General features: G+C 39.7%; 1 protein-coding gene across 4 annotated transcripts in view; it reads left to right on the top strand.

Annotated features, from left to right (window-relative positions):
* Nucleotides 1-24,727, top strand: part of RNF168 (ring finger protein 168) — a 47,912-nt gene that overhangs the window by 15,394 nt on the left and 7,791 nt on the right. For 3 of the 4 annotated variants that reach the window (XM_059391190.1, XM_059391189.1, XM_059391188.1), the window contains exons 3-6: nt 4,070-4,146; nt 8,928-9,107; nt 12,126-12,247; nt 22,294-22,375. In XM_059391190.1, coding sequence (XP_059247173.1) covers nt 4,070-4,146; nt 8,928-9,107; nt 12,126-12,247; nt 22,294-22,375 — 461 coding nt within the window. The remainder of the gene's footprint in view (nt 1-4,069; nt 4,147-8,927; nt 9,108-12,125; nt 12,248-22,293; nt 22,376-24,727) is intronic. The other variant, XM_059391191.1, reaches the window with a different exon arrangement.

The following is a 24,727-nucleotide window of genomic DNA, read 5'->3' as shown; positions in this document are numbered from 1 at the left end:
AAAAAAAAAAAAAGTCCTATAATTGAGGTGCTGCCGTCCCTCCTGTCTTCTTGGGCATCGTTTCTAGCTCCTACTATTTTTTTCAGGAGCTTTATACTCTCTCCTGTATTTCCCACTATATTGCCTCAAATGAATCCTCAACAACTAAAATAAGAATTTGGCATATTTCATTGCTACCTGTTAAGGAGTTACATTACTGTTTTTAATTCTTCTGTGAATTTGCAAACTGCTGGTCTATAAGCCGTGTAAAGCCTACAGTCAGGCTTTCTGTGACCCATTCAGTGCTGACATCTAAAATTGGGAGATTTCACTTTAAAATACAGATTTCTGGAAGTTTTGAAAAATCAGAAAATATGGCAAGGAGGGATCTAAGTTTCCTGGTGGCAGGAGTCAGCTGGAGTTGAGTAATAGCTTCCCCTGTGAACAAGCAGTTGGGTTCTCTTTTTCTAGATTTAACTTGAGATGATTTTTTTCCCTTTCTTGTGACTTAGTGTTTCTTTAATCCTCTAGATTAGTTTGAAATGTCTGGTGATTCTTGGTTTTACTTTCACATTTAAAAATGAGGCCCTTCAGGTCACCTGGGTTGCTTAGTGGGTTAAAGCCTCTGTCTTCGTCTCAGGTCATGATCCCAGGGTCCTGTAATCTAGCCCCACATCCGGCTCCCTGCTCAGCAGTGAGCCTGCTTCCCCCGCCTTCTCTGCCTGCCTCTCTGCCTACTTATGATGTCTGTCTCAAATAAAAAAAATCTTTTAAAAATAAATAAATAAATAAATAAAAATAAAAATGAGGCCTTTCAAAAAAAAATTTTAAATGAGGGCCTAGAATAACCTTACTTGTACATAAGGTGACTTATGTACAAGTATAAGTGTACTTTGTACACTTGGTACTGGCAGACATTGCTGGAGGTTATGCTCCATTGGTGACTGGCAGACATTGTTGGAGGTTATGCTTGGCCATTATGCTTTCCCACTGTTAAGTGCCAGATTTTAGAGGGTTTTGTTCTGAGTTACCACAACTGTACTGGTTCTGTCTAGGCAATTCAGTTTCTTTAAAAAATAACCATTGAAGGGCTCCTGGGAGGCTCAGTGGGTTAAGCATCTGACTCTTGGTTTAGGCTCAGGTCGTGATCTCAAGATTGTAGGATTCAGCCTCTGGTCAGGCTCCACACTCAACAGGAAACCTGCTCTCCCTTTTCCCGTCCCCTACTCATGCAAGTGCTCCTGCCCTCTCTCAAATACGTAAATACATCTTTTAAAATAAGCTTTGAATGTGCTTATGTGCACTTATACACACATCTAGGAAGAAACGCCTACCCACCAAGTATTCTGATTTAACAGATCGTGAACTTCTTTTATCAAGATTCTGTTTATTTATTTGAGAGAGAGAGAGAATGAGAAAACAGCATGGGGGGGAGGGTCAGAGGGAGGAGCAGACTCCCCACCGAGCAGGGAGCCTGATGAGGATGGATTCTGGATCCAGGATCATGGTCGGAGCCAAAGGCAACTGCCCAACCATCTGAGCCACCCAGGCACCCCAGATCATAAACTTTCTCCTTTCCCTACCCCCTCCACCCCCAGATCATGAACTTTTAATTCCCTGTCCCGACTTAACTCACTGTGGTCTCTATTGTGCCTTGTGTTTTTGAGCCTGGGCTGCTTTTCCAGTATATGGTGCAGATCTCCTCCCGCCTCACCTTCCTTTCTGAGCGTTGCATTTTTCTTCATTCAGATATATGTCATCTCTTTTATATCTGCTTCCCATTTTCTAGAAATTCGTTAAAGTTTCTTGTTTACTGATTGACCCCCAATCTCTTTGCTGTTTTAAGATTACTTTTAAAAACTTTTTTTCGTACTGTTATTTTAATATATTCTAGAACAAGAGTTAAGTATATGTATTCATGTGCTATTTTGGACCAGAAAACCTCTGGACTTTCTTTCCTTTTCTCTCTCTCTTTTTTTTTTTTTTTTAAAGTTTTATTTATCTAAGTAATCTCTACACCCAACATGGGGTTCAAACTCACCACCTCAGGGCATCTGGCTGACTTGGTTGGTTCAACTTTGCTTTCGGCTCAGGTTGTAATCCCGGGGTCCTGGGATTGAGTCCCACATCAGGCCCCCTGCCTGTATCTCCTTCTGCATCTATCTCTCTTTGTCTCTCATGAATAGATAAATAAAATCTTTAAAAAAAAAAAGAAAAAACTCATAACCACAACATCAAGAGTTACACGCTCCACTAATTGAGCCAGCTATGCAACCCTGGACTTTCTTTTATTTTATTTTATTATTTATTTATTTAAAAGATTTTTTATTTATGTATTTGACAGATAGAGATCACAAGCAGGCAGAGAGGCAGGCAGAGAGAGGCAAGCAGAGAGAGAGGAGGAAGCAGGCTCCCAGCTGAGCAGAGAGCCCCATGTGGGGCTCGATCCCAGGACCCTGGGATCATGACCTGAGCCAAAGGCAGAGGTTTTAACCCACTGAGCCACCCAGGCGCCCCCTGGACCTTCTTTTAAAATGGAATTCCAGGGGCGCCTGGGTGGCTTAGTGGGTTAAAGCCTCTGCCTTCAGCTCAGGTCATGATCCCAGAGTTCTGGGATCCAGCCCTGTATCAGGCTCTCTGCTCTGCAGGGAGCCTGCTTCCTCCTCTCTCTCTCCGCCTACTTGTGATCTCTTTCTGTCAAATAAATAAATAAAATCTTTAAAAAGAAAAATAAAATAAAATGGAATTCCAGGGGCGCCTGGGTGGGTCAGTTGGTTAAGTGTCTGCCTTCAGCTCAGGTCATGATCCCACGTCCTGGGATTGAACCCCTTATCTGGCACCCTGCTCAGGGGAGAGTCATCTTCTCCCTTTCCCTTTGCCCCTCCCCCCACTCATGTGCGTGCTCTCTCCCTCTCTCTCTCTCTCTTAAATAAATAAATCTTTTAAAAATAAGGGGTACCTGGGTGGCTCAGTCAGTTAAGCGTCTGCTTTCGGCTTAGGTATGCTGGGAATGAGCCCTACATTGGGCTCCTGCTCAGTGGGAAGCCTGCTTCTTCCTCTCCCTATGCCTGCTACTCCCTCTCCTTGTGTGCATTCTCTCTCTGTGTGTGTCAAAGAAACAAATTAAAAAATCTTAAAAAAAAAAAAAAGAAAAGAAAAGTGGAATTTCATAGGGGCACTTGGCTGGCACAGCGAGTAGAATCTGTGACTCTTGGGGCGGTTGGGTAGCTCAGTGGGTTAAGGCCTCTGCCTTCAGCTCAGGTCATGATCCCAGGGTCCTGGGATCGAGCCCCATGTCGGGCTCTCTGCTCATCAGGGAGCCTGCTTTCCCCCCTCTCTCTACCTGCCTCTCTGCCTACTTGGGATTTGTCTGTCAAATAAATAAATAAAATCTAAAACAAAACAAAACAAAAAAAGAATATCTGACTCTTGATCTTGGGGGTGTAAGTTTGAGGTATATGTTGGGTGTAGAGATTACTTAAAAATAAAATCTTAAGGGGCGCCTGGGTGGCTCAGTGGGTTAAGCCTCTGCCTTCGGCTCAGGTCATGATCTCAGGGTCCTGGGATCAAGTCCCACATTGGGCTCTCTGCTCAGCAGGGAGCCTGCTTCCCTCTCTCTCTCTCTCTCTCTGCCAGCCTCTACCTACCTGTGATCTCTGTCAAATAAGTAAATAAAATATTAAAATAAAATAAAATAAAATCTTTAGGGGAAGAAAAGAAATAAAACGGCACACCATAGAGTAGGTATTGCTAAGCTATTAATGATTTTTTTAAGATTTTTATTTATTTATTTGACAGAGATTACAAGTAGGCAGAGAGGCAGGCAGAGAGAGAGGAAGGGAAACAGGCTCTCTGCTGATCAGAGAGCCGCATGTGGGGCTCCATCCCAGGACCCTGGGGCCACGACCAGAGCTGAAGGCAGAGGCTTTAACCCACTGAGCCACCCAGGCACAGCAGTTAAGCTATTAATGATTTTACATTTTTTCTAATTTCACATTTTCATATTAATACAGGTTTAATGAAAGACCAAAGCTAGCCATAAAATTCTGTGTTGCCTATAATATTATTTTCTTTCTTTGATCTGAAACAGTTGATGACTGTCAGCCCGTTCGCTTATTAAGCAAGCCCGGGGAATTGAGAAGAGAATATGAGGAGGAGATAAGCAAGGTAGGTACTAAGTAGTTACTCTTTTTGGAAGAATACTCCTGTGTTTTCAATTTCAGATTTTACATACAGTTTTGTATTTGTTTAGAAAAATATTTTATTTCTTTTTAGAGAGAGGGTATATGTGTGCGCTGTGGTCTGGGGGAGGGGCAAAGGGAAAGGGACAGAGAGACTCTTAAGCAGGCTTCATGCTTGGCACTCAGTGTGGTACCCTGTGAGAGGCTTGATCCCATAAGCCATAGTTATGACCTGAGCCAAAATGAAGAGTCGGACATTTAACTAACTGAGCCACTCAGGTGCCCATATATTCCTGTATAAAAAATATATATTGAAATATAAATATTTTTAATGTACTTTACAAAAGATCTGTTTTTTACATGTGTTCACAATAGTTACTAACGTTACATATAATTGGCACTCTTATGTGATGGTGATTTTTTTTCATTTTTCCCCTCCCATCCTTATTAATTTCTTTGTATATTTTTTGAATGTGTAGAATATTAACATGCACCTAAAAGTAAAAATAACATAAAAAGTTATTCACAGAGAGGATATTCCCTCCTGTATCTTATCTACCCTGTGTGCACCACATTGTAGATAACCAATTTTATCACTGTGTGGTTTATCCTTTTTTAGGTGTTTTTTGTAAAGATAAACTGATATATAATTGCTCTTGTTTTATTAAATATTGCGTACTATATATTCTTTTGGACTTTGCTTTTTTTATTTGGTAATATCCCCTGAAAATCACTGCGTATTACTCAAGAGAGTAAGATATGATAGTTCCCAGTATTTTCTTTTTCTTTTTCTTTTTTTATTTTTATTTTTTTTAAGATTTTATTTATTTATTTGACAGACAGAGATCACAAGTAGGCAGAGAGGCAGGCAGAGAGAAGGGAGGAAGCAGGCTCCCTGCTGATCAGAGAGCCCGATGTGGCGCTCCATCCCAGGACCGTGGGATCATGACCTGAGCCAAAGGCAGAGACCACTGAGCCACCCAGGCACCCCCCCAAAATTTATTTATTTGAGAAAGAGTGAGAATGAGAGAGAGAGCATGAGAGGGGAGGGGTCAGGGGGAGAAGCAGACTTCCCACCAAACAGGGAGCCTGATGTGGGATTTGATCCCAGGACTCCAGGATTATGACCTGAGCCCTAGGCAGTTGCTTAACTGAGCCACCCAGGCACACAACATAGGTTTTTTTTTTTTTAAATACTTTCTTCAGGTAGCATTTTCCTTTAGATTTTATTTATTTATTTGTCAGAGAGAGAGAGAAGGAGAGCGAGCACGCGCAAGCAGGCAGAGTGGCAGGCAGAGGTAGAGAGAGAAGCAAGCTCCCTGCAGAGCAAGGAGCATGAAGTGGGACTCGATTCCAGGACTCTGGGATCATGGTCTGATTTGAAGGTAGTGGCTTAACCAACTGAGCCACCCAGGCATCCCAGGTAGCATTTTTCTTTAGAAAAAATTCCTAGAAATAGTTCTGGATCTGGGAAGTACAAGACCAAGGCACAGGCAGATCTGCTGGTGGATGAGGGCCTGCTTCCTAGCTTGTGGACGGCTGCCTATTTGTTATGTCCTACATGGCAGAGAGAGAGATTATATCTCTGATGTTTCTTCTTCTTTTTTTTTAAAGATTTTATTTATTTATTTGACAGACAAATCACAAGTAGGCAGAGAGAGAGAGAGAAAGAGAGGGAAGCAGGCTCCCTGCGGATCAGAGAGCCCGATGCAGGGCTCAATCCCAGGACCCCGGGATCATGACATGAGCTGAAGGCAGAGGCTTTAACCCACTGAGCCACCCAGGTGCCCCATGTTTCTTCCTTATAAGGGTGCTAATCCCTTTCATAGGGGCTTCACCCTTTTAACCCAGTTACCTCCCAAAGGCCTTTACCTTCACATATTGTCACATCAGGGATTAGGGGTTCAGCATATGAATTTGGGGGGACACAAATAATAAGTTTAGATGAGGAGAGCATGAAGGATAATTGTGAAGAACCTAATGGGAAAAAGAGGGGGGTAATGTTTACAGAAGAGCCTTTGAACTTTATAATACTAGGAGAGCCCTAATATTTTCCCTACAATCCTGCTTAGTATAGAGCAGTTTATCTAATAGAAGTAGGATATGAACCCATTTATAATTAATTTTCTAGTAGCCACACTTTTTAGATATTTTTTAAAAAACAGATGAAATTAATTTTAATGTATATTTTGTTCAACATGGTTAAATATTTCATGTAACCCAAAATACTTGTAATTAATATAAAACATACTATGTAAAATTATATTCATTAACTATATAATAATATATGAGACTATACATAATTAAGACTTGATTATATAAAGTATAAACATCTAAAGTTTTTACATTATTTTTTACTTGGTCTTCAAATCCTTTTGTGTATTTTATACTACAGTATAGATTTGGACTAGTCACATTTTAATTACTCAGTAGCAACCTGTTGTTAGTGGCTATTTTATTGGACCATGCAAGTTCCAGAAGACCGAAAATAATTATGATGGCTGGGGCATCTGGTGGCTCAGTTGGTTAAGCATCTGCCTTCCGCTCAGGTCATGATCCCAGAGTCCTGGGATCGAGTCCTGCATCGGTCTCCCTGACTAGCAGAGAGCCTGCTTCTCCTTTGCCCTCTACTCTTTGCCCTACTTTGCTCTCTCTCTAATAAATTAAAAAAAAAAAATTAAAGGGTTCCTGGGTGGCTCAGTTGATTGGGTATCTGCCTTCAGCTTAGGTCATGATCCCAGGGCCCCGGGATCGAGTCCCACGTTGGGCTCCCAGCTCCATGGGGAGTCTGCTTCTTCTGACGTTCTCTCCTCTCATGCTCTCTTTCAAATAAATAAAGAAAATCTTTTAAAAATTTTTTAAAAATTGGGATGCCTGGGTGGCTTAGTAGGTTAAGCTGCTGCCTTCGGCTCAGGTCATGATCCTGGGGTCCTGGGATCGAGTCCCTTATCGGGCTCCTTGTCCAGCAGGGAGCCTGCTTCTCTCTCTGCCTCTGCCTGCCACTCTGCCTGCTTGTGCTTTCTCTATGACAAATAAATAAAATCTTTAAAAAAAATTTTTTTTTTAAATTAAATAATTATGATGGTTAACTTAACATGGTCTAAGCACTGTTCTTAAGTAAGGGTTTTTTTTATATTTTTATAAAAAATATAAAGTATTTTTATATTTTATCTTTAAAATAAAGATTTATTTATTTGAGAGAGAGAGAGAGCATGAACAGGAAGGGCAGAAGGCGAGGGAGAAAGAATCTCAAGCAGACTGCACAGAGCTTGGAGCCCGACATGGGGCTCAAATTCACAACTCTATGAGATCATGACCTGAGCTGAAACCAAGAGTTGGACGCTTAACTAACTGTGCCTCCCTTAAGTAAGGGGGTACCTGTGTGGCAATTAAAGGAATAATTTAGTTCTTTCAACAATGTAGTGAGAACAGGTTCTGTAAATATGTTTTTGACTAGAAGTAAAAGAAAACCCAACTTAAACTACCTTACATAAGAAGGTTTTAATTAACTGGAATTCCAGAAGTTCATTCAGAGCTCCAGCTCCATTTCTTTGTTAACTTTGTCAGTTACTTTAACTTAAGGCTAATAGCAAAATGGCTGCACAGTTTTGAACTTGAAGTGCATACACAACATGCAGAGGAAGAAGCAGCAGTCGTTTCCTAATGACTTTCATTAGGAGCAAGAAAACTTAGTCTTCAACAAACTTTCCCTTATGTCTCCCAACACTTGAACTAGATCAAGGGCTTATTCTTGAGTCAAATCCTTTGGATTTCTAAAACGATTCTTGTATTATTTCTTTCAGGAATTGTTTAAATGATCACAAGAATGGCCTTAAGTCTTAGCATCTGAGTTTGAGTCTCCACTCTGCCACTTAATGACCTTAAGAAAGTTACTGCTTTTCTCTGTTTCCCCATCTGTAAATTACATAATCACCATTGTGGTTGCTTCTTCGGCAGCCACTCCACTCCTGCCCTAGGCCTGAGGTATTCTTCCTAGCTTCACAGTTAGACCCTTATTAGTGTCAATTTTTATCATTCTATCCCCTTGGCTAGGGTTTGGTTCAGAAACCTCGGCCTAAGTTAGTAAGCATATAGCATTGAGTTAACCGAGGAAAAGTATTACCTAGAGACATTTCCACAAATATTAAAACAGTGTAGTTGAAAGTGTTCTATGACTGAGATGAAGAGGAATGGGAATTTGATCAAGATATCATTGGACTGACTAGGGAAGGCTTCCTTGAGGAGACCTCTTGATCTGTTCTGCAGGAATTTGCCTTCAGATTTGTACTCCATTTGAAACATTTTGTTCCTGCCAATTTGTTCTTTTTTATTACTTTTACTATTCTTTTTAAGAAATATTACAAGTATAGGGGTGCCTGGGTGGCTCAGTTGGTTAAGCGTCTGCCTTTGGCTCAGGTCATGATCTCCAGGTTCTGGGATCAAGCCCAGTAGCTGGGTCCTGCTCAGCAGGGAAGAGTCTGCTTCTCTCTCTTTCTCTCCCTCTGCCTCTCCCACTGCTCATTCTCACTCTCAAATAAGTAAATAAAATCTTAAAAAAAATATATTACAAATATAGAGGCACCTGGGTGGTTCAGTTGGGTAAGCGTCTGACTCTTGATCTCAGCTCAGGCCTTGATTAGGGTCATGAGTTCAAGCCCTGTGTTGGGCTGCGCACTGGACATAGAGCCTACTTTAAAATAAAAAGAAAGGAATATTGCAAGTATATTAAAAAGTTCAGAGATATGTTCTTTATTAATCATTTTTAAGGTGGAGGCAGAGCGACAAGCCAGTAAGGAGGAAGAAAATAAAGCCAGTGAAGAATACATACAGAAATTATTAGCAGAGGAGGAAGAGGAGGAAAAACTACAGGCAGAAAAAAGGCGAAGAGAGATGGAAGAACAACTGAAAAGTGATGAAGAACTAGCAAGAAAACTAAGCATTAATATTGTAAGTTTTAGGAGAGAACTTTGAAGTATTAATGTTCCTATTGCTTTAGACTATGTGGTTTTCTTTCTTTTCTTTTCTTTTCTTTTCTTTTTTTTTTAAAGGATCTACTTATTTGAGAGAGAGAGCATGAGTGGGAGGGGCAGAGGGAAAGGGAGAAAGAATCTCACACTGACCACCCTGAGTACAAAGCCTGACTCAGGGCTAGATCTCACACCCGTGAGTTCACAACCCGAGCTGAAACTAAGAGTCAGCCGCTTAACCAAATGTGCTACCCAGGCTTCCCGACAACATGGTTTTCAAAGAGCTTTCACCATGACTGGAAGCAATTTCTGACATATTTTTCAACAAAACAAATCTTTTTTTGTATATTGTTGTTTTTTGCATGTTGTTATATATTTGCTCTGATTGAAGTATATGTAAACAAGTGTGACATATTTTTCAACAAATCTTTTTTTTTTAAACTTTTTTTTTTTTTTTTTTAGATTTTTTATTTATTTATCAGAGAGCGAGAGGACGAGAGCAAGCACAGGCAGACAGAATGGCAGGCAGAGGCAGAGGGAGAAGCAGGCTCCCTGCCGAGCAAGGAGCCGGATGCGGGACTCGATCCCAGGATGCTGGGATCATGACCTGAGCCGAAGGCAGCTGCTTAACCAACTGAGCCACCCAGGCGTCCCAACAACAAATCTTTTTTTGTATATTGTTGTTTTTTGCATGTTGTTATATATTTGCTCTGATTGAAGTATATGTAAACAAGTGTTTTTAACATGTTAGTAAATTCAGAGTATATAGGAAAGCTATTCAAAGTGAAAGGTTCCTTTCTCCCCTTCTACCTCTGTATTCTCATTCCTGTTCCATTAGTTTCTTGCCCCAAAGGTTAGCACTACTAACAGTTTATCTTTTCTTACTCACCTAAAAAGAACATTATCAGTCACACTGTTTTACCTTGCCTTTTTTCACTTGACATATCTTAGAGATTGTTCCTGTGAATACATATAGTCTTATCTAATTCTTTTTAAGAATGGCATAATATTCCATTGCATGGATGCAAATCACTTTTTGGAAGTGAAGCACATTTAATTTTTAAGTAGTACACTAGACCTGGATTTTATTATCTTGCTATAGTTAAATTACTAAATGAATAGAAGGATGATAAGACATACTTTTAAGACTTGAGAGTACAGTGGGACCCAGTGATTTGAACGAACCTGGCAGAATCACCTGGGTTCGTTTAAAATACAAATTCTCATATCTGTTCTAAATCTACTGCATCAGATCTCTCAGGATGGGTTTTGGGGAATACCATTCCCAGAGACATCTGGGGAAGCCTGGTGTACATTCAGGTTTGAGAACCTCTAAAAACAATTCCTCTGCTTTTGAACAAGTATCTTAAAATGCACTTACCAAAACAAAGTATATTCAGAATTGGGATTTTTTTTTTTGAGATGCATACTATTCATGATAGTGTACCTAAGTTTTAGATTATATGCCCCCCCTTTTTTAGAGGTGGGGAGGTTGGTCAGAGGGAGTGGGAGAGAGAGAGAATCCCAGGCAGGCTCCATGCCCAGCACGGAGCCTAACATGGATCTTGAGATCATGACCTCAGCCAAAGTCAAGTCAGAAGCTTAACTAACTGAGCCACCCAGGCACCCCTGCCCTTTTTCATATATTTCTTCTTTTTAAAATTTTAGTAGAATAATTTTGAAAAGGTACATAATCCGGAAATTAAATAAAAGACATTGATCAATAGAACAGCAAATGACAGGGGCATCTGGGTGGCTCAGTTGTTTAGTGTCTGCCTTCTGCTCGGGTCATGATCCCAGGGTCCTGGTATCAAGCCTTGCATTGGGATCCCTGCTCAGTGGGGAGTCTGCTTCTCCCTCTCACATTCCTCCTGCTTGTGTTCCCTCTCTTACTGTCTCTCTCTCTGTGTGTCAAATAAATAAATAAATGACATAGGTAAGAAAATACATTAAAGAGGAAAATTTTGGGTCATCTTTATCTGTCAACAGTCTTTTCTAAACCTTCTTGTTTTGGGGGCGCCTGGGTGGCTTAGTGGGTTAAAGCCTCTGCCTCTGGCTCGGGTCATGATCCCAGGTTCCTGGGATCAAGCCCCACATCAGGCTTTCTGCTCAGCGGGGAGCCTGCTTCCCCCTCTCTCTCTGCTTGCCTCCCTGCCTACTTGTGATCTCTGTCTGTCAAATAAATAAATAAAATCTTTAAAAAAAAAAAACACCAACAACAAAAAACCTAAACCTTCTTGTTTTAAACAGATTTTAAGAGTAGATCTATTGATATTTTAAAAGAATTCTAGGTTTACTTGAGAAAGTTTGGCCAATTGTGTAATACCATGAAGTATATTAATTTTTCTAGTAGTATAGTAAGAAGCTTATGAGACTAGTATAGCATGTAAATATTTATGATACTGGTATGCTCTTAAATCCCTAAATTAAATCGCTTTTACATAAAATTACCTTTTATTCCAAGTATATCCACAGTCTTTGAATTTTCCCCTATAGATTAAGGTAATTATAATTATATGAAGTCATTCATTAGAATAAGGGTTATTAGTATCATCATGCCCTTTGTGCTTTATAATGTAAAGTAAAAATAATTAATGTAGGCCAACTTGGATGGACATAATCCTATTTATACTAATTTCTGCATGGTCATATAATTCAAAGGATGTGTAGAATTTAAATGTGAGCATAATTCCTGAAAAATTGTGTTGTGGACTCTGAATTAATCAAAATAATAGCTTATTGGGGCACCTGGGTGGCTCAGTGGGTTAAAGCCTCTGCCTTGGGCTCAGGTCATGATCTCAGGGTCCTGGTATTGAGCCCTGCATCGGGCTCTCTGCTCAGTGGGGAGCCTGCTTCCTCTCTCTCTGCCTGCCTCTCTGCCTACTTGTGATCTGTCAAATAAATAAATAAAAATCTTAAAAAAAAAAAAACCTTAAAATAATAGCTTATTTTATTACAATTTTTTAAAATAATGTTTGTTATGCTTTTTCTGTTGAAGAACAATTTCAGTGATGGAAGTGCCTTGGCTTCGCCCTTGAATTCCAGAAAATCTGATACAGTCACAACCAAGTCTCAAAAGAAAAGTAAGAACAAACAAACAAACACTGGAGATATTCATAAGTAAGTGAACATGAATATATATGTATGTAATTATTTAGAGAGGGAGAGAGAGGGAAACAGAGTGTGTGTGCACAGACAGGGTTGCAGAGGGCCAATCTTAAGCAGGCTTCATGCCCAGAGTGGAGCCCAATGTGAGGCTTGATCTTACAACCCTGAGGTCATGACCTGAGCCAAAATCAAGAGTCAGATACTTAACTGACTGAGTCACCCAGGTGCCTCTGTCAATTATTTATTGATCACTTACTGTATGCTGGTGTTTTTGCTCATTTAGTCGGCTGATGGTTAAGATTTGGTCCATGAACTTTGCATGAAAACTCTCCAAAGGTCGGAGATTGATGTAAAGTGAAAATAAGGGTGCAACTTACATAGCTTAGATGCCTAGTTAGCATGAAGAGAGATGTGAAGCCTTATTTTGTTTTGTTTTGTTTTGTTTTAAGAGAGGGGTGGAGGGGAGGCAAGGGGAGAAGGAGAAAATCCCAAGCAGGCTCCACACCCAGCATAGAGCCTGACACAGGGCTAACTCTCACAACCCTGAAATCATGACCTGAGCCAAAATCAAGAGTCAGATGCTTAACTGACTAAGCCACCTAGGTGTCCCTGAAGTCTTTTTTTATCTTGATAGCTCAGGATTTTCATGTTCCTTTTTTCTCAGAATTAACCACTTGGATTCCTTTTTCCCCTGGTTTAGATTCAAATGAGAAAAGCTAGTCTCATATAAGGTCATCCTCACTGATAGTTTATAACTTGCCATCTAGGTCATTCCCCCACCCTTTTATCCCCTCAGTTTATGCACTATATTTTTTCTCTACTATACAAAAAGCACGAGTCAGGTAGTCTGTAGTGGAGTGGATTTAGTCTCCTCATAATGCCCCCCCAGGAGCAGGTAGAGTTCATGATTTTATGAGGATATAAGCGTTCCCATAGTAATTAACAATTGGAAACATTTAAGAACCACAATCTAGAGTTTAAAAATAGGGACAGCTGGTTGGCTCACTTTGTAGGTAGGTCTTGCAACTCTTAATCTCAGGGTCATGAGTTCAAGTCTCACATTGTTGGGTATGGAGCCTATTTTACTTTATTTTATTTTTTCAAAGATATTATTTATTTATTTGACAGACAGAGATCATAAGTGGGCAGAGAGGCAGGCAGAGAGAGAGGAGGAAGCAGGCTCCCCAGGGAGGGGACTTGATCCCAGAACCCCAGGATCATGACCTGAGCCGAAGTCAGAGGTTTTAACCCACTGAGCCACCTGGGTGCCCCTGGGGCCTATTTTAAAAATAAATTAATAAAAATATGTAAGGGGTTTTGGCTCAATTGAGTAAATATGTGCAGGTAATTTTATGTCCTTCCATAACTCAGAAATTTTCATTTTGGAGCAGGGAGGTAGAGATTTGGGGGGCAGTTAAAACAGGAGATTGTTATTAAGAGAGAAAAATAGATGTCTCAATATCAATATTATTAACGCTGATATTTTGCAAAGTAGAAATCAAGACAAAACCATTAAGAGAAAAGCAGAGATTTTTCATATCGATGTAATACTGTTCTGCTTAAGGGATGTAACTGTCAATGGATCTTCATGTACCTAAATACATACTTTGAAATAAATAAAGATAAAAATAAATAAAGATAAAAAAAATAAAGACAAAAATAAAGATAACCCACTGAGCCTAGGTGGCTCAGTGGGTTAAAGCCTCTGCCTTCGGCTCAGGTCATGATCCCAGGGTCCTGAGATCGAGCCCCTCATTGGGCTCTCTGCTCAGCAGGGAACCTGCTTCCCCCACCTCTCTGCCTACTTGTGATCTCTGTCTGTCAAATAAATAAGTAAATAAACAAATCTTTTTAAAAAAAATTTACTAGATATTTAAAAATGGGGGGCGCCTGGATGGCTCAGTGGGTTAAAGCCTCTGCCTTTGGCTCAGGTCATGATCTCAGGGTCCTGGGATCAAGCCCTACATTGGGCTGTCTGCTCAGCAGGGAACCTACTTCCCCCACCTCTCTGCCTGCCTCTCTGCCTACTTGTGATCTCTGTCTGTCAAATAAATAAATAAAAATTTTTTTAAAAACTTAAAAAAATAAAAATTAAAAATGGACAGATGAATTTAAAAGCAGAAATTGAAGAGATTAAGAAACTAATAGATTAAAGTTAAAGCAAAGTTAAAAACAAATAAGGACTAATATCTGGACTATATTAAGGAATTCTTCTATGACTTTAAAGACGAAGAATCCAGTTCCAAAATAAGCAAAGGGCGTGAATAGACATTTTTCCAGTGATATACGTATGGCCAGTAAGCACATGTAAAGATTCCCGGTATTATTAGTGATTAGTATTATTAGGAAATGCAGATGAAAACCATGATTAGATACCACTTCACATCCACTAGGATGCCTGTAATCCAAAAAAAAGGAAAATCAGTGTTGGCCGAGGATTGGAGAAATTGGAATCTTGTACAGTTACTAGTGAGAATGTAAAGTGGTACAGTTTGAAGTTCCTCAGAAAGTTAAAGAGTTACCATATGATCCAGCAATTCCGCTCTTACCTATGTATTCAAAAGAATTGAGAGCAGGAATTCAAACAAATATCTGTACATAGCTGTTTGTGTCAGCACTTCAAACAGCCAAAGGATGGACAAACGCAAATGTCAATTGAAGGATGAATAGATAAACAAAATGTGGTATAAGCCATACAACAGTGTATTTACTCAGCTCTAAAAAGGAGTGACATACTGATACATGCTATAACATAAATGAACCTCAGAAACACGCTCTGTGAAATAAGCCATACAAAGCGGTTGCCTTTTATATGATTTTATTTATTTATATGAAATAGCTAGAGTAGGTAAATCTATAAGATAGGAAGCAGGTTAGGAGTTGCCAGTGGCTGGGGAGGTGGGAATGGGGGAAGTTACTGCTTAACATATGCATGGTTTCCTTTGGGAATGACAAAAATGTTTTGGAACGAAATAGAGGTGATGGTTTTACAACTTCATGAAATGCCACTGAATTGTATGTTTTAAAATGGTTTATTTTGTGCTATATGGATTTTGTCTCAAATTTAAAATGATTAACAAACTCAGGTGTTTGAAAATTAAGAAAAACTGGTGAGTAATTCTTTGGCTAAAGAAATCTCGATGGAAATAATAAAACTGAAAGTATTATACATCTAAACTTTTGGGAGGGGACTCAAGTATTTAGAAATCCTTAAATGCCATATTAGAAAAGGGAGAAAAGCTGAAAGTAAATAAATACTTTATTTTAAATTTAGTTAATTAATTTTAGAGACAGAGGGAGAAAGTTCAAGTACACAATCTGGGAAGAACAGAGGGGAAGGAAGAGGGAGGGGCAAAAATCCCAGGCAGACTCCGTGCTGGGCGTAAAGCCCAATGCAAGGCTTTCTGTATCACGACCCTGAGATCATGACCTGAGCCAAAATCAGGAGTCTGATGCTTAACCGACCAAGTCACTCAGGTGGCCCAAGAATATACTTAAAATGACAATTCCAGGAATATATTACTGACTTAATATTAGATGATGATGTAATGTTAACGTATTAACTATTAACCCATTAACTGTTTCTTTCTTTCTTTTTTTTTTTTTAAGATTTTATTTGTCACACGGAGATACCACAGGTAGGGAGAGAGGCAGGCAGAAAGAGAGGGGGAAGCAGGCGCCCTGTTGTGCATAGAGCTCAAAGTGGGGCTCAGTCCCAGGACCCTGAGATCATGACTGGAGCCGAAGGCAGAGGCTTAACTCACTGAGCCACCCAAGTGCCCCCCCATTAACTGTTTCAATATCAAAAGCATGGGAATGATAATTCTTAATAAAGTGGGAATAGGAATAAACTTAACCTGTTAATGAATATCTGCTAGAAAATTTATACCAGATAGCATACTTTATGATAGGAAATTGAAATTATTCCCGTTAAGAACAGGAAAATACAAGAGTGGTCTGTTATTTACCACGTCTGTTCAGTGTCGTTCTAGAGATTTCAGTCTGCACAGTAAGATAATAAAAGGAAACAAAAGATATGAGCTTGGAAAAGAAACCATTGTTATTAGAGATGGAATATAGAAAATATATTGCAAATCTGAGAGTTCAGAGATATATTTTTAAAATTAATAAGGGTGGGGTGCCTGGGTGGTTTAGTTGTTAAGCTTCTGCCTTCGGCTCAAGTCATGATCCCAGAGTCCTGGGATCGAGCCCCACATTGGGCTCCCTGCTCCTCGGGAAGTCTGCCTCTCCCTCTCCTACTCCTCTCTGCTTGTGTTCCCTCTCTTGTTGTGTCTTTCCCTGTGTCTCTCTCTGTCAAATCAATAAATAGAATCTTTAAAAAAAAAAAAAATAAGGGTTTAGCAAGTTTGGTAGATATAAAATCTGTACAAAAGTTCTGTTGAAAATGTAACTTTAACTAAGATTTAGTTTATTATAGCATTAGAAAATAAAAAGTCCTTAGAAAAAAATTTACAGTAAAATCTGTAAGACCTTATGGAGAATATTATAAAAATTTTTATCATATTAAAGAAATGTGCAGGATTCATGAATTGGAAGATGTCTAATATTACAATAATGCTAAATGTCAGATCTCCCCAAACTGGCCAACAGATTTCAGTGCAATTGAAATCACAGTCCTAATTTTTTTTTAAGATTTTATTTATTTATTTGTCAGAGAGAGACAGAGAGAACCCAAGCACAGAGAGAGGCAAGCAGAGGGGAGAGCAGGCTCCCCACTGAGCAAAGAGCCCGATGCCAGATCTTGATCCCAGGACCCTGGGATCATGACCTGAGCCAAAGGCAGACGCTTAACTGACTGAGCCACCAGGCATCCCAATTTGATAATTTTGACATCTGTCACAATCCTAACCTTTTCTTAGACTTGACATACTGACTTAAAAATTTATATAGAAGAGAAAGGGCTTTCAGATACCACCAAAGAGAGAGAAAATGTGTGGTGGAGAGTTGGATGCTTTAAATTGTATAAATAAATATATATGATACTTGCACAGGGATGGATAAACAAAGTGAAGCAATGTAGTAGTTTAGAAATACAGCTATTTTTGCAGCCTTCATGAGGGCTTTGGTGTTTATAAAATATGCCCACCAATTCTTTGAAACTCTTCCCCCAAAAAGACAGAGCCCAGTTCTTCACCCCTTGAATAGAGGCTGGACTTAAGTATACACATAGAATTACCTGAACGGTATTTGGGGACTAAGTTGTAAAAGACATGTGACTTTTCTCTTTTGGATTATTTGCTCTGGAAAATTTAGCGGCCCTGTTGTGAGCAGCCCATGTGGTAAGGAACTGGGGCCTTCTACCAACAACCAGTAAAGAAGTAGGACCTCAGAATAACCTTTGAGTGAGCCTTCTTGGAAGGTGATCCTCTAGCTCCACTCAAGCCTTTAGATCACTGATCAACATCTTCCCTAGACTCTAATGAGAGATCCTGAGCTAGAACCACCCAGCTAAGCTGCCCTTGGATTTCTGACCTTCAGTAACTGAGATAATATTTGCTGTTTTAGACCACTAAGTTTTGAGGTACTTTGGGTAACCAGTACAGTAGTCATCATTGCTCTTTAGCTGTTCAGAAGGATGAATTTGTCAATAAATGCTGTTGGGACAATTGATTATATAAGGAAAAGATGAGCTTGGATCTCTACTCATACTGTGTAGAAAAATTATGATGGATGAAACTATGAAACTTTAGACTGATAATAAAGGAGATTATCTTTGGGGAAGGATTTTATTTGAGAAGATTTTATTTATTTGTCAGAGCAAGCATGCGCAAGCAGGAGGTGTGGCAGGCAGAGGGAGAGGAATGCTCCCCGCTGAGCAAGGAGCCCAATGGAGGACTGGTTCCCAGCACCCTGGGATCATGACCTGAGCCGAAGGCAGACACTTCACTGACTGAGCCACCCAGGCATCCTGGGGAAGGAAGTTTTAAAGAGCAAAACATGTAATTAGATTATAAGATTAAGAACGTTTCTATCAAAATACCTTTAAGAGAATAAAATGGTGGTCTTCTATCTTTAAGATATTTTAACTTGGGGTACCTTGATGATTCAGTAGGTTAAGCATCTGACCCTGGATCTCAGTGTATGTCTTGATCTCATGAGTGAATTCAGGCCCATGCTGGGCTCCATGATGGGTATGGAGCCTGCTTTAAAAAAGAAGAAATTTTAACTTAACTGAGAAAAGGTAATGTACTATTAAAGAAATACCCACCTCTGAGTAAGAAAACAATCAGTAGGAAAAATAGGTAAAAAACTTTGACTTCAGGGGCACCTGGGTGGCTCAGTGGGTTAAGCCGCTGCCTTCGGTTCAGGTCATGATCTCAGGGTCCTGGGATCAGGCCCCACATCAGGCTTTCTGCTCGGCAGGTAGCCTGCTTCCCTCCTCTCTCTCTGCCCGCCTCTCTGCCTACTTGTGATCTCTCACTGTCAAATAAATAAATAAAATATTAAAAAAAAAAAAAAAAACTTTGACTTCATAGTAAATGAAACCTGAAAGTTAATGTATATTTGAAAAGATACTGAACCTTATTAGTAATTGAGGAAACAAATTAAAATCACAGTGAGGTAGCATTTCACACTCATCCTATTGGAAAAAAATAGCTTTATGACAGTATTAAGTATCGTAGACAATAAGGAGCACTTCTGTGTTTGGTGGAAGTGTAAAAGATTGATACTCTAGAACTCTGGGGGCATAGATGCCAAAGAAACCCTAGAAGATACATAGAGGAATGTTCCCACCAGTGCTGTTCATAATAGCAAAGAGCAGAAGTACCCAGATGTCCCCAAGTCGAACTGAATACTATCCAACAGTCAGAATGAATCTAGCTGAGAATAACACGCATAAATCATGAAAATGGGCGAAGAAAAAGGTTATAGAATACATGAGGTATGGTTCCGTCTATGTAAAGGTCAAAATCCTTCAGTACTAAGGAATACATGTTTAAGGATTCAAAGGTATGGTAAAACTATTTTTAAAAGTAAGGGAAGGAGCGCCTGGGTGGCTCAGTGGGTTAAAGCCTCTGCTTTCGGCTCAGGTCACGATCCCAGAGTCCCGGGATCGAGCCCTACAATGGGCTCTCTGTTCAGTGGGGAACCTGCTTCCCTTCCCCTCTCTCTGCCTGCCTCTCTGCCTACTTGTGATCTCTGTCAAATAAATAAATAAAATATTTTTTAAAAAAAGGTAAGGGAAAACTCAGGATAGTCGAGTCTCTGAGGGGACAAAGAGGGGACCCCATAAAGGTTGTTAAAATAAGTGATCCTCCCCTTACTTTAAGCTAGGTGATAAGTATAAGGGATTTTTGGGGTTTTGTTTGTTTGTTTGTTTGTTTTAAAGATTTTATTTATTTGACAGACAGAGATCACAAGTAGGCAGAGAGGCAGGCAGAGAGAGAGAGAGAGAGGAGGAAGCAGGCTCCCCGCAGAGCAGAGAGCCCAATGTGGGGCTTGATCCCAGGACCCTGGGATCATGACCTGAGCCGAAGGCAGAGGCTTTAACTCACTGAGCCACCCAGGCCCCCCATGTTTTTTGTTGTTTTTTTTTTAAGATTTTATTTATTTGACAGAGAGACAGCCAGGGGGAGTGGAAGAGGGAGAAGCAGAAGCACTGCTCCTGCAGTGCATGAGCCTGACATGGGACTGGATCCCAGGACTCTGGGATCATGACCGGAGCCAAAGGCAGACGCTTAACAACGGAGCCACCCAGGCGCCCCAAGTACAAGCGCTTTTATATAAAGATTTAAAACTTTTAAAAATTGTAACATACATATATTAAAGTACACTATTCTTAAGTGTTGTTTTGGTGAATTTTTAACTACATATAAAGCATCTTCCAGATTAAGCTACAGAGTATTTCCAAAAGGTTAACTAGTGTCCTTTCCCAGTTAGTATCCCCCTCCTTGAACCACAGTGTATTATGATTCTTACATATGTTTTGCAACTATTTTCTTGTAAATTAATTGTTTTCATGAGATAAACATATTATATACTTAGATCTTTAGACATAAGTGAGAAAAAAGGAAATCACAGAAGAATATGATTGTTTTAAAAAAGAGATAGTGTAGGGGCGCCTCTAAAAAAGAAATATTGTAGGGTGGCTCAGTGGGTTAAGCCTCTGCCTTCGGCTTCAGTCATGATCTCAGGGTCCTGGGATTGAGCCCCGCATCAGGCTCCCTGCTCGCTGGGGAGCCTGCTTTTCCCTCTCTCTCTACCTGCCTATCTGCCAATTTGTCATCTGTTAAATAAATAAATCTTTAAAAAAAAAAAGTGTGTACTATATAGAAATCATATATTTTTTTTAAATTGGTTACATATGAGAAAGCAAATAGGAATGGAAAGGAATGGTAGCATGTATGTCCTATATTTCTGTACTTTTTTAGAATGAGCATATATTCATACATTACCCAGTTATCGTAAAAAATATTTGGGATAGTTCATCAATCTTTCCTGATTATGTTGAATAAGTATCTGGTCACGTTTTCTCTGCTTATGGAGTTCAAAAAAGAAAAAAAACTTACACTGTAGTAATTCTATTTTGATAACTAATATCCAGCTTTGGCAGAAGGATTCTTCAACTTTGGGAAACAAAACTAAAATGAGATTAGGTGTGCTCAGTCAGTTATGCATCCAACTCTTGATTTGACTCAGGTCTTGATCTTAGGGTCGTGGGATTGAGCCACATGTCCCACAGGTCAGGCTCCATGCTGGGCATGGAGGCTGCTTTAGATTCTTTCTCCCTTTCCTTCTGCCTCTCCCCTTCACGTGCACATACGTGCACACGCTTTCCCATTAATTAATTAATTAATTAATGAGACTAAACCTGGGCTCCTGTTTTCTTATTGATTGAAAAGGTAGTTCTTAGGGCACCTGGGTGGCTCAGTTGTTGGGCCTCTGCCTTTGGCTCAGGCCATGATCCCAGGGATCCCTGCTCAGCCGTAAGCCTGCTTCTCCCTCTGCCACTCCCCTGGTTTGTGTTCCCTCTCTCCCTGTCTCTTTCTCTGCCAAATAAATAAATAAAATCTAAAAGAAAAAAAAAAAGGTAGTTCTTTTACTTAGTTTGCAGAGTAAGTATTTAGATTGATTCAACTAAATTTTGATTCAACTTTGATCTAAAAGGGATATTATTCTTTGTTCTTAAATGATATCTTTGTCTAGATTTTATTTTATTGTTCCACATGCTAATTGGTACTTTGGACACAATGAAACTTAGGGTGTTACATATTATTTGCAGTTCAGACATTTTTCTTTTGTTCTCTTTAATTATAAAAACAACAGCTAGATACTCCTTGAAAATCACCCAAAGTTACCACTGCTTGAAGGCAGGCAACATTTTAGGACATCTTTGCCATTTTTAAGCATAGTTATATATGTGTTTGAATTTTTTACAGTTTTTAAAATATACCTGCTATCTCCTTTTACTCCCTTTTGTTTTACAGCATTTTTTCATCGTATTACAAACTTCCATGTTTTCTGTGGCAGACAACCTATTAAAGATGCTTAGACGTTTTGAGATACCCTTATGCTGATATATTGATGTATCTGTATTTTTCTAGGCAGATAGTTGATACAAAATGTGTATCTAACAAAATCTCTATACAAGAGTGGTAGAGAATCTAATCATGAGTGCTTTCCCAATGGTAAACATTAAAAATGTAGTAAACAGCCAGAATTCCTGGCATTAAAAAGAAATATCTCTTTTCTCCTGATTTAAAACGTCATGTAATTGCGTTTGGAACAACTTTATAGTCTTGTGTTCTGATGTTTATTGAGAATTAAATATTTAGATTTGACTTTTATTTCCTTTGCTGCTGTTTTTCACTAAAATATAATAATATCCAGCCTTTTAAGTATTGCTCTTGTATTGGGCCAAAATACCTGAGACAAGGAGTTAGAATACACTCTTTGTGATCAAATCAGCCAAACAGATCAGACAGTCTTCATGTAAATAGGTAATCTGGCTTATTATAGTGGTCACATGCCACTTGTCTGTCAAAGCATTCAAACTTTGGTAAATCTTTTTTTTTTTTTTTTTTTTTTTTGGTAAGGTATTTGTCACCTAAATCTCAGTTCGGGTCAGCATCGCAGTCTGAAATTTTACAAGGAAGCCCAAAGAACTGCATGTCTAAGGTATGTGGATGCTAAAGATGTTCTTCCTTTGGCAGATTTACTAACGCTATGGGTTGCTAATACTTGTAGTTTCCTAACTTCTTTATAGTCACTGTACTATAGGGAATACCCTTCCTTAGTCATTTTAGGCTCCCCTAGACTAGGGGTCAACAAATTTCTCTAAAGGGCCAGATAGTAAATATCTTTGTGGCCTTATGGACTCTGTCACAACTATTCAGCTATGTTTTCGAGTGAAAGCATCCACAGACAGTACATAAACAAATAGGCTTTAATCAAGTAAAACTATTTACAGAAGCAAGCAACAGGCGGAATTTGGTTCATGGGCCATGGGTTGTGGATGCCTGGCTTAGATAATCAAACTTGCAAAACCAAATAGGCTACACCTGGTACCAGCCTCAGTGTCAGTGAAAATTAGAGGATAAGAAACAAAGCATGCTAGTAGGCGTATCTGTGCCCCAAGAACCTTCACTGTAGAGCTCCTAAGTGACAACCTGGAAATGAGACAGTGCAGAGAATGGGGAGGCCCCAGAAGCCCTCTTCCCTGTAAGAGTCAGTTATTTATTGTAACAACCCATGGGTATAGCCTCCAGGGGTCCTGGGAAGGAACATACCGGGTCAGAAGAGTTATAAGTCACTTACAGAAGCCCCAAGACTTGTTTTCCCATTGTTTGCTTATAGATCATCATAGTTCTCCTAGTACAGATGCAGTTCACCAGTAAAATCATTTTTACCATAAGCTATGTGAACTAGTAAGACAGGTGACATTGCACCTTTATCAGGTTTTTAGGAAAATAGAACTAGGAAATGTGAGCTGACGCCAAGGTTGATTTCCTACAGAGATGTTTTGTTAACCCTTTACTAAGAGGCTCCTAGATCTTTTAAAAACTCAGCTAGGTAGTTTAAAACCTGTCATTTAATTGGCATTTACCATGTGCCAGATAATGTGTGTATTATTTTCTTCAGTGTCCACCACAAGCACCAACTCTATTAAGGTAGGTATTCATTCTTGTGCCCATTTTACAGTTAAGAGTTAACTAAGGCACACACAAATAAGAGACTTGTGCACAGTCCCCTAAGTAGAGATGCTAGAGGGAAGATTCAGGTCCAAATGATCTGGCTCATACTAGAACTGAGGATGGAGGAGGACTTGTAGTGTAGGGATATTTGTCCTACCCTTGTGTTCATATTCACAGCAAAAGCAGGTAAGCAACCTGGGATTTATCCAGTCCAAAGGGGACTGGTTTGTAAGAAATGCTATAAGAAATGATAAAGGCAAAGCAGATAGGTAAAAGAATAGATTTAAGGTCTCTAACAACAAGGAGTAATTTTTGTTCTGAGGCAAATTCTCACCAAAGCCAGTCTGTCTGTCTGTCTTTTTTATTAACATATAATGTATTATTTGCTTCAGGGGTACAGGTCTGTGAATCATCAGTCTTACACAATTCACAGCACTCATTGTAGCACATACCCTCTCCAATGTCCTTAACCCAGGCACTCTATTTCTCCCCCCCCCCGACCTCCCAGCAACCCTCAGTTTGTTTCCTGAGATTAAGAGTCTCTTGTGGTTTGTCTCCCTCCCGATCCCATCTTGTTTCATATTTTCCTTTCCTACCCCCCAAGCCCCCACTCTGCCTCTCTAATTCCTCATATCAGGGAGATCATATGATAATTGTCTTTCTCTGATTGACTTATTGTGCTCCGCATAATACTCTCTAGTTCAATCCACATCATTGCAAATGGCAAGATTTCATTTCTTTTGATGGCTGCATAGTATTCTCTCTCACACACACACACACACACACACACACACCCCACAGATGTGTGTGTGTGTATATACACCACAGGTATATGTGTGTATATATATACACGTGTGTATATATATACCATATATACACACGTGTATATATATATACCACATCTTTTTTTTCTTTTGAGAGTTTATTTATTTATTTAACAGACAGAGATCACAAGTAGGCAGAGAGGCAGGCAGAGAGAGAGTGGGGGAAGCAGGCTCCCCACTGAGCAGAGAGCCCGACGCAGGACTCGATCCCAGGACCCCGAGATCATGACCTGAGCTGAAGGCAGAGGCTTTAACCCACTGAGCCACCCAAGCGCCCCAACCACATCTTTTTTATCCATTCATCTGTTGATGGACATCTAGGTTCTTCCCATAGTTCGGCTATTGTGGACATTGCTGCTGCAAACATTCGGGTGCACATGCCCCTTTGGATCACTACGTTTGTATCTTCAGGATAAATACCCAGTAGTGTGATTGCTGGGTTGTCAGGTACTTCTATTTTCAACTTTTTGAGGAGCCTCCATGCTGTTTTCCAGAGTGGCTGCACCAGTTTG

Source organism: Mustela nigripes, chromosome 2 (assembly GCF_022355385.1).
Source record: "Mustela nigripes isolate SB6536 chromosome 2, MUSNIG.SB6536, whole genome shotgun sequence".
In the NCBI taxonomy this organism is placed as follows: Eukaryota; Metazoa; Chordata; class Mammalia; order Carnivora; family Mustelidae; genus Mustela; species Mustela nigripes.
This window is presented reverse-complemented; position numbering and strand designations above follow the sequence as displayed.